The following is a 10,000-nucleotide window of genomic DNA, read 5'->3' on the forward strand; positions in this document are numbered from 1 at the left end:
GTGCGTCTGTAAACTCATTCTCAACAACAAGCTAATATCCGGCAGTGCGAGATTTCCAGCTGTGTCTACATCGCTAGCGTAACTACTTGATTAGCAGGTCAATCGTAAGCACGCGAAAATATAACAAGTTAGAAGTAAAAACCTCGATCCACTGATATGAAGTCTGGCACTGGAGACGTCTTCCATGTTGTGGTTCCTTAAAATTTCAAACTACCTCTGAATGAGCGGTTACCATAGAAACAAGAACATCAACACCTTTGGACCAATCAGAATTGAAAACATATATACACCTGTCCAGACTACATTTTAGCATTGCGAACAGCTTCATAACATAGTGACAGGCTATATATATATATCTATAGTTTATATATATATATATATATATATATATATATATGGTGGCTATAGACTTCCATTGTTTGTTAGCAAGTTTAGCAAAACAAAGCAAAGAAACATCAGACACCAAATATGTGCATATGTGCAGGTATAAAGTGTGCCTTTAATAACCACACTCTGATGTGTGTACCAACATAAACACACACACACACACACGTAAGAGTTCACACCAGGACAAGCTTCTCCCCAGGCATCGTGGGTAAAATGGCATCTTTTGTGTTGCTCAGGAACATTCCGGTGGTTTTACGTCTCAAATTTCCAACGAGTCGATTCGCCAAACACGTCGACGTGATCCGACACATCAGGCAGCACAATAACACACACACACACACACACACACGCGCAGCACTCGAATGACACGGCGAGAAAACAAATTCCCCTAAATATCTGCAGGACATCCAGAGCGAAAAGAAGAAGGCACAAAGAGCAGGAATCAGCACACACATCATCACTCTGTCAGCACTTAGCCGTGTGTACATCACACTTGAGTGTGAGGAGAAATCTCTCAGTGTGTCTCGCACACGTCTGGTCTGAATAGAAACGTCCAAACACGGAGCGGCTGCTTGAGGACGTTTGATGTCATGGTCTATTTTTAAACACAGACTTCAGTAGGAGTTGCACAGACTAGTCGGGTGACGCGCTCGCTAGTCGCCGCTGTGGGGCAGCCTGTTGATACAAAAAAAGCAGCTAAATGTATTTTGTTAGCTTGGAAATATCCAAGTCAACACCACACTACAGACTGTCGTGCTGTTTTCTAAATGAGACAGGTTTTAATCCCACTCCTGTGGCAGGAATTCCGCAATTTTATTTAAAGCTAAATAAAAATCCAGAGCTGCAGGTTCACCAAGCATCAATTTCCGATCTCGCTCGGCTAGTTTAGAGTCAGATCAACGGCACATGCGGCTCGAAAAGACCTCCAGCGCATTCTTGATGTTAAGAAACCTTGAAGAAGCTGCTATAGAGCTTGCATCCTCCATCCATCATTAAGCTTTACGGAGTTTCCGCACCAGGAAACTCGTTTCAGATCTTCGGCCCAAGGCCGTGCAAGACAGCGCATTTTAAGGACTGGTACAAAAAAAATGAAATAAATATGATGTATAGCCTGTGCGCGGCTGGTAAAGAGCGATAGGACACATTCTTGACTGCTTAATCAGACTAAAAGCAATCGAAATCAAGAAATATCAAGGCTATGTTCTCGTACGGAGCAAATCCAGGTCCAAAATATCATCTAACTAGCAACATCTGATTAAATAATAAAATAAAAGTAGATCAATCGGTGGAAAATGTTATAAACGTGAATAATTTTGAGTCTTTTATTAAACATCCTTCAAAATTTCAAAGGTTAATACCAGACCGAAATGTGATAAACAGCAGCTAAACACAGTGGGTGTGGCCTAATATTATAATGAGCAGACTTGAGGTACCTAAACACAAGCTACACAAGCTTCAACTCGCATGGTTAGCTCTTTCACGATAGGTCATCTATCAAACACCAGGTTGCTTAGATACGAAGATGATGTGTAGACAGGATCAGCTTTACGAACCGTGACCCCAGATTAGCCCCGCCCACTTTACAATTAAATAGAAAATAGATGCAGAAATACTCACTGGCAGGAGACGGGGTACTGTATCCACTTACAGGAAGTGCGGGCAGTGCTGGAGGAGAAATCCCGCCCAACATATGAGGGATGAAGTAGGGATATGGGGGCATCGGAAAAACACCCAGAGCATGGGTGTGGCCAGAGCCAGGGAGTGGGTGGAGTTTGTCGTTTCCAGACATGGTGATCAACAATCCATCGCAGCATGAAATAATGGCTACGATCCCATCTGTTCAATCAGGCACGAGCTCGGAGATGCATTGAGGTATGTGTTACACGTCCTTCCAGAAATAGACTCCAAAGAGGTGTGTGTGTGTGTGTGTGTGTGTGTAGCGATGAAGTGTAGATGAACTCTGGAGATCACATGATGCTCCTAGGTCAGAAAGAGAAAGAGAGAGACTTACCATTAGTGACAGTAACTCTGCTTCATCACATCACTCTGTTGTTGATTATTATCCTTTAACAGCACGATACATAGACATTGTTTAGTTCCGGTAAATGTGCATGAAGAAGAAAAAGAGCGTGAGGGAACAAGGGAAAAGGAGACAACATGGGAAAACACAAAGTCATTAACAGCAGGATCTCAAAGGACACACACACACACACACACACACTAAAAGACTTTCTACACCGACTCCATTTGGGCCCGTGCCAATAATCAGTCAGATACTTTACTGTGCAGACATCAGCATTGTGGACACTTGAGAATATCCAGAATGACACTTCCAGAGGAGGCTCCCGAAGTACACACTTGACACTCCAATCCCTCTATCAGACATAGTTCTCCCACTTTTTGGCCTGGTGTTTGTAATATTCCCCTGTTATCCTGCCTGCTGTGAGGTTTGTAACTCTGTCCCCTATCACTGTCATGCTTGTCACACTATGCCCTGTCCCCATCACTTCCTGACCTGTAACTTTTATCATCATATGACCCTGAAGCCATGACTTTCATCACCCTGTTCCCTGGTACCCCGATATCCCCTGCCCCACTTCTACTTGCTGCTCTAATGCCTTCCACCCTATCCCCTGCCCCACTTCTACTTGTTGCCCAAATGTTTCTCACCCTATTCCCCACCCCACTTCTACTTGTTGCCCTTCTGCTCGTCACCCTATTCCTTGCCCCACTCTCCTTGTTACCCTGCTTCTCTAATGCTTTTCAAACTTTCTCTGTATCTATGTCACTTGTTTTGCCCTGGCATCATGAAGTTTGTCAGCCTCAAACTTGTCCTATTCTCTATTTGCCGCCCTGTCCACTGGTGCTCTGGAGCCTTGACACTCGTCAACCTGTTGCCCTGTCACTTGAGGCAATAAAAAGTGGTGCCACCGAAAGTGTGATTTTTGTCACCCTGTGTCCTGCTACCCTGGCACTATAACACCTATCTACTGTCCTCATCATATGTTCCCCTTGTCACTCTAAAGCCTGTCATGATTCCCGGTCCTGGTCACTTACTGACCCGTTGCCATGACATTTCTTGGCTTGTCTAATTCCCTATATCGTCGTGCCACTGTGCTGTTTGCTGCTTGGCCTGTGGCCTTGTCATCAAAAGCCTTATTGATTGTTGTTCTGTTGCCTGTTGACTTCTTTCCATGTTAGCGTGACATTTTTGGCACTGTTACTTGTCACCTCATTGCTGTGACGTTTGTTGCCCTGTCACTGTAACACCTGTTGCCTGTGGTCCTGTCACTTACAGGAAATTAAGTCACTGTGGTTTTGTTGCTTTCATGTTCAAACCTAAACCGTAGAGTCGAATGGTTTTATTTTGGACAAAGGTAAAAGAGCATGGTATCTAGGAGCTTTTATCTTTCTCGTAGAAGACAATCTCATAATTGTGCTCAGCAGAAGTGTGGTACTGACTGAGTCATTTATTTCTAATATAGTATTACTGCTTCAATATCATGACGATATCGTAAATCATGATAAAATGTTAGGCAATTATCATGGTATGAAAATTTAATAACAGCCCCCGCCTTGCGAATTGATCGCAAAGTGTGTGTGTGTATATATACGTGTGTGTGTGTGTGTGTGTGTGTATAGCCTCCTGTCTGTGCATCATTTCTCAATTGTGTAAATCTACCCATCCATCTTCCCCTCTTGTCACCAGTTCATATTAGCATCCCTCCATCCACCATCTATCTTTGGCTAATCGAGTTTTTCCGAGCCCACGCAAACACACACACACACACCGCTCCGCACTGATAAATCTCACCCCACCCCCGACATTCCCTCCCAAAAAAACGAGGGTTATTATTTATCTCCAAGAATGCAGCAGTGCACACTGCAGAGTTTCGTTTAAAGATTGTGTTTATAAAGAGAGAGACAGAGAGAGAAACATCCACCACAGACAGATGAAAGAGAGAGAGAGAGATGGTTGAGTGTGAAGAGATATCGCTCCTACACAGGGGTTAAATGAGGATTTGGGTTGCCAGATCTAGCATCGTGTTTAACAGTGTGTGATCCTAGAAGAAGACACAGAGAAACATATGAGACAAATACATCATACATGGTCATTATTTTTATTGAGGAGAATATTGCAAAGGTATGTGGACCTCTAGGATAAGAAGGTCATTTAAAAGTGTGAGTTTTATGTAAAGAACAGAGATCTATCAAACTCTGATCTTCTCAGCACGATTGTAGAAGAGTAACAAACAAAGGGGCTTCCTGAGGACCTCAGAAAAAGAGTTGTACTGGAAAAGGTAAAAAAGAGACAGAAGAGACATCTCTAAAGAGACATCTCTCAAGATGTGGTAGCTTAGTGGTTAAGGTGTTGGACTACTGGTTAGAAGGTTGTGAGTCGGTCCACCAAGCTGCCACTGCTGGGCCCCTGAGCAAGGCCCTAAACCATCAATTGCTCAGTTGTAGAAAATTAGATCAATTGTAAGTCGCTCTGGATAAGGGCATCTGCCAAAATGTAGGCCAAGTGGTAGGTCAGTGGTTAAAGGCATTAGATTACTGATTAAAGGCATTGGATTACTGAATGGACAGTTGTGAGTTCAAATCCCAGGACCACCAAGGCACCACTGCTGGGCCCTTAAGCAAGGCCCTAAACCATGAATTGCTCAGTTGTAGAAAATTAGATAAATTTTACGTCACTCTGGATAAGGACGTCTGCCAAAATGCCAGAAATGTAAATGTAGGCCAAGTGGTAGGTCAGTGGTTAAGGGGTTGGATTACTGATTGGATGGTTGTGAGTTCAAATCCCAGGACCACCAAGCTGCCAGTGCTGGCCCCCCCGATTAAGGCACTTCACCATCAATTGCTCAATGCCTCAAATGCTGTAAACGTAAGATGTGTTATAGTCTGCAAATTCACTAAAGCAACTGATCGCCTCACTCATGTTTTTTTAGTGTTAAAGTCCATAAGTCCATGAGTCCATCATCAGAAGAACACTGACCAACAGTGGTGTGCATGGCAGGGTTACAGGAGGACACGCCAATGCTCTCAAACAGAAGATCTGGAGCTTGCTGAAAAGCCAGACTGTTTTGTGAAACCAAAGCATGGTGTGAAACATGGTGGTGGTAGTATCATGGCTCGATTCTGGGTTCAGTCAGCTTGCCATCATCGATGGAACAAGGAATTCAAAATTATCCCAGAGAATTCAAACGGAAAATATCAGGACACTTGTATCTCAGATGAAAGTGGGTCGTGCAGCAAGACAACGACAGACAGAAATGTCGCTGAAGGAATCAAGCAGTTCATGTGAAGAAACCCTGCAACATCACCAGAGTTGAAACCCTACTGAGGAATGGGATAAAATTCCTCCAGGCCGACATGCAGGACTGATCAACAGGGTCACACTGGATAAGACTAGCGTGAATATCTGATGCTAAAACACTCGCCGTTATCTGACAAACTTTTGAATTTGCAGCAAAAGAGGCAAATAAGTTCCTCAGAAATCTGAGCTGAGGGTAAAGAAGGGAAGGAACTGCAGGAGCAGGAGAGAGAGGGATTAAAAAGCAGTCACATGAACACCATTACTGCCGACTACCTAAAGAGAGGCATCATTAACTTATTTATGGAGCAAATTAAAATACTATGAAACAGCAGGAGGAGAGGAATCACAGCCCTGAACCTGCAGCAGGGGATTTAATGATCACTGGGAGGCTCGTGGCTTTTACTGGAGCGTGGAACTGAGCGTGAAATACATTTATTCCAACAACATCATGCCACGGGTTTCAGAGATACACCAGAAATTACTCCGATAATTATTCACTGAATGTCTGTCTCTCCACCTGTCTGTCTGTCTGTCTGTCTGTCTCTACTCTTGTCTATCTATGTCTCCCTTCCTGTCTGTTTGCATGTATGTCTCTTTTCCAGTCTGTCTTCCTTCCTATCTGTTTGTCTGTCTGTCCCTTCTCCTGTCTGCTTGTCTGTCTATTGGTCTGTCTCTCTTCCCGGTCAGTATCAATGTCTGTCTCTCTTCCTTTCTGTCTGTATGTCTGTCTCCTTTCATATCTGTCTGTCTATCTGTCCCTTCTCCTGTTTGCTTGTCTGTCTGTGTCTGTCTAACTTCCAGTCGGTCTGTATGTCTGACTTTCTCTCTTCCTGTCTGTTTCTCTGCCTTCCTGTCAGTCTATTCTCCTGTCTGACTGTCTCTCCTCCTGTCTCTCTCTTCTCCTCTCTCTATATTTCTGTCTGTCCTTTCTCCTATCTGACCGTCTCTCTTCCTGTCTGCATGTCTGTCTCTCTTCTCCTCTCTCTATATGTCTGTCTGTCCCTTCTCCTGTCTGTCTATTGTTCTGTCGATCTCTCTCTCTCTCTCTCTCTCTCTCCCCTTCCTGTATGGGTGTCTGTCTCTTCTCCTGTCCGTCTCTCTGTCCTTATGTCTATCTCTCCAACTGTCTCTCTTCCTGTCCGTCTCCCTTCTCCTCACTCCATAAATCTGTCTGTCCCTTCTCCTGTCTTCTCCTCTCTCTCTATATGTCTGTCTGTCCCTTCTCCTGTCTTTCTCCATGTCTGTCTCTCTTCCTGTCGGTCTATGTCTCTCTCGTTGTTAATGTCTCTCTCTCTCTGTCTATCTCTCCACCTGTCTATATGCTTGTCTGTCTCTCTTTCCTATCCGTCTCTCCTCCTGCCTGTACATGTTTGTGTGTTTAATGGTAAGTCTAATAGAGCTTGTTTGAAATGCCCTTTGACCTTTAGTTTTTTCAACAGCTGCAAAGTAAGAAACATGTGCCAATTCAAGCTGCACACACACACACACACACACACACACACACCCTTTCTGTGGTTACTGCTGGCACGGCCCCTTGTCTCACCTACACGCACCAACGGATTAGATGTCAGAACCAGCGAAGCGTGAGGTGTGTGTATGAGTATGTGTGTGTGTGTAAGTGGATGGACAGCAAATGTCAGCACCACTCACTTTCAGCATTATGGGTGCCACTGGCATCTGCGCCAAATATATTCCAACAGGAGGGAAAAACAGCACACACACACACACACAAATTACCAATTTGAGATTAGATTAGATTTTATGACATCACTATTTGGACTCCTGATTGGCTGATGGGTGTCAATCTGTTGTATATCAGTCATCTGTGTGTGTGTGTGTGTGTGTGTGTGTGTGTGTGTAGGACTGTATCCTCTACCAAAATAACATTCATTATTTTCATTTCACTGATAGATGAGGAAGTGAAACAGTAAGTGGGCGTGGCCAGAGCAAGATGTCATTACTGAAGCATTCTGATATCAAAACATAAACATCACACTTCGCCTCCCACCTTTCCTTCTCTCAGTCTTTCCTTCTGTCAGTCTTTCCCTCTCTCAGTCTCTCTCACTCTGTCTTTCCCTCGGTCTCTTCTTCATTTACTCTCTTTCTCTCCCTTTCTCTCTCTCTCTCTCTCTCGTTACAGCAGGCCTCAGTGAGGTGTTCTTTTCATCTCTCTGTGCTTTGGTCCAGATAGTCCTCTTCTTCTCTTAGAATATGTGTGTGTGTGTGTGTGTGTGTGTGTGTGTGTGTGTGTGTGTGTGTGTGTGTGTGGCTTTAATTGAAATGTGTCCTTGGTCTCCGCTCCATACATTTAGCAGTGACAGCTACATGGAGCTAATAAGCTCATTTACTGCCTCTGCTTACCCCACATCTTCAATCACGCCTGCCTCTCTGTCTGTCTCACTGTCTGTCTCCCCTCCTCCTGTCTGTCTGTCTCACTGTCTGTCTCCCCTCCTCCTGTCTGTCTGCCTCACTGTCTTCCTCCCCTCCTCCTCTTCCTCTCTCTATCTGCCTTTCTGTCTGTCTCTCTGTCTGCTTTTCTGTCTGTCTCTCCTCCCTCTGTGTTTCTGTCTGTCTCCCCCCCCCACCTCTCTCACCATCTTTGTATGTCTCCCCTCTCTCATTGTCTGTCTATCATCCTCCTCTCCATCCATCTCTGGCTCTTCTTCTGTTTTTCTGCCTCACCATCTATTTGTCTGTCTCTCCTCTTGCCTCGATGTCCTCCCGTCTTGCCTCATACTTGTATGTCTTGTGTATCTCCTCGTCTCTGTCATTATGTCTCACTCCTCTAATCTGGCTGTCTCTCTTCGTCAGTCTATAAGTGTCTTTCTTCCTCCTGTCTGTCTGTCTGTCTGTCTCTCTTATGTCTTGTCTGCAGAATCTAAATTCATTTCCCTTCATTTCATTTGGACGTCTTAATGGACGAGGGAACAGGGAAAAGGAAGTCATTACTGGACCAATACACTCACATTAGTCAGTCTCTCTCTCTCTGTTCATCTCTAATGGTAAATGCTAATGAACACAGCCATCTCTAATAAAGACACTGAAGCGATGTTCTTTCCTTCCTTCTTGTTTTCCATGCTTTGCGCCGGAGCTCCGAGGCTCACGCTACGACCGGGTAACAGAACTCACGCAAAAATCTATCCCCGACTATCTCCGCTTCGCTCCAGGCGCCAGTGTTAAGCTCCGTGATGTTTCCGTGGAAGTTTCAGCATCACTTCAGAAAACGGCGCCGTTATCACGAGCGTGGTGTGGAAGAACGTTGAAGGCAATAAACTCATGCTGAATGCACTGACCTTGTTTCTACAGAGATCTCTGTGTGTGTGTGTGTGTGTGTGTGTGTGTGTGTGTGTATATATGTTATATAAGCTTCAGGATGGGGAATGGCATGAAGCCTACAGCTCATTATACAATCAGTTCATGAAAACGGTGTGAGTGCGTGACAGAGAGAGAGAGAGAGAGAGAGAGAGAGAGATAGACAGAGAGACAGAGATAGAGAGAGAGAGGAGTCGTGTTGCTTCAGAGCTTAAACATCTCGCAAGCTCAAATCCCACGACTACCAGAGCGCCTCAGCGGGACCGCTACAAACACGTTTGCCCTTGGTAGTTAGCATAAACATGCTAACACAGCCAAAAACAAAATACTAGCAAGTAGAGAGAGAAAAAATTTTCAGAAGGATTTTCAATATACTGAACAGGAAACGTAGCTCCGCCCACTTGTTTCCTGTTGGCTGGTAAGCTTGAGGGACAAAACAACAACTCAATCAATTAAATATAATTACTCAATAATATCTTAATGATTTGAACCTGCAGCACTGTGAGCTGACCAACTGCAGAGACACTGGAGGAGTTTTTATAGTTATTAGTTAATCACTAACTTAGTCCTAGTTAATTATACTCCATATCTGATAAAACACTGGGCTACACAATTTCATCAACCAGTGAGAGAGAGAGAGAGAGAGAGAGAAGGAGAGAGAGAGGGAGGGAGAGGAGAGAAAGAAAAAAAAAACAAAAAGAAAAAAGAAAAGAAAAAAATTAAAAGTAACTGAAAAAAATATTAGAGAAAGAAAAAAAGGTAGAAAGATGGCGAATAAGAAAGAAAGAAAGAAAGAAAGAAAGAGGAAAAAAGCAAAAAAGAAAGAAAAAAATGGGAAGGGGGAGATAGATAGATAGATAGATAGATAGATAGATAGATAGATAGATAGATAGATAGATAGATAGATAGATAGATAGAGTGAGTGAGTGAGTGAGTGAGTGAGTGAGTGAGTGTGAGAGAGAGAGAGAGAGAGAGAGAGAG

General features: G+C 44.0%; 1 protein-coding gene across 2 annotated transcripts in view; it reads right to left on the reverse strand.

Moving 5' to 3' along the window:
* Positions 1-10,000, reverse strand: part of rarab (retinoic acid receptor, alpha b) — a 93,649-nt gene that overhangs the window by 59,012 nt on the left and 24,637 nt on the right. For both annotated transcript variants that reach the window (XM_058411332.1, XM_058411325.1), the window contains one exon: positions 2,005-2,367. In XM_058411332.1, coding sequence (XP_058267315.1) covers positions 2,005-2,176 — 172 coding nt within the window. In that variant the 5' untranslated portion in view covers positions 2,177-2,367. The remainder of the gene's footprint in view (positions 1-2,004; positions 2,368-10,000) is intronic.

Source organism: Hemibagrus wyckioides, linkage group LG02 (genome assembly GCF_019097595.1).
Source record: "Hemibagrus wyckioides isolate EC202008001 linkage group LG02, SWU_Hwy_1.0, whole genome shotgun sequence".
Taxonomy (NCBI): domain Eukaryota; kingdom Metazoa; phylum Chordata; class Actinopteri; order Siluriformes; family Bagridae; genus Hemibagrus; species Hemibagrus wyckioides.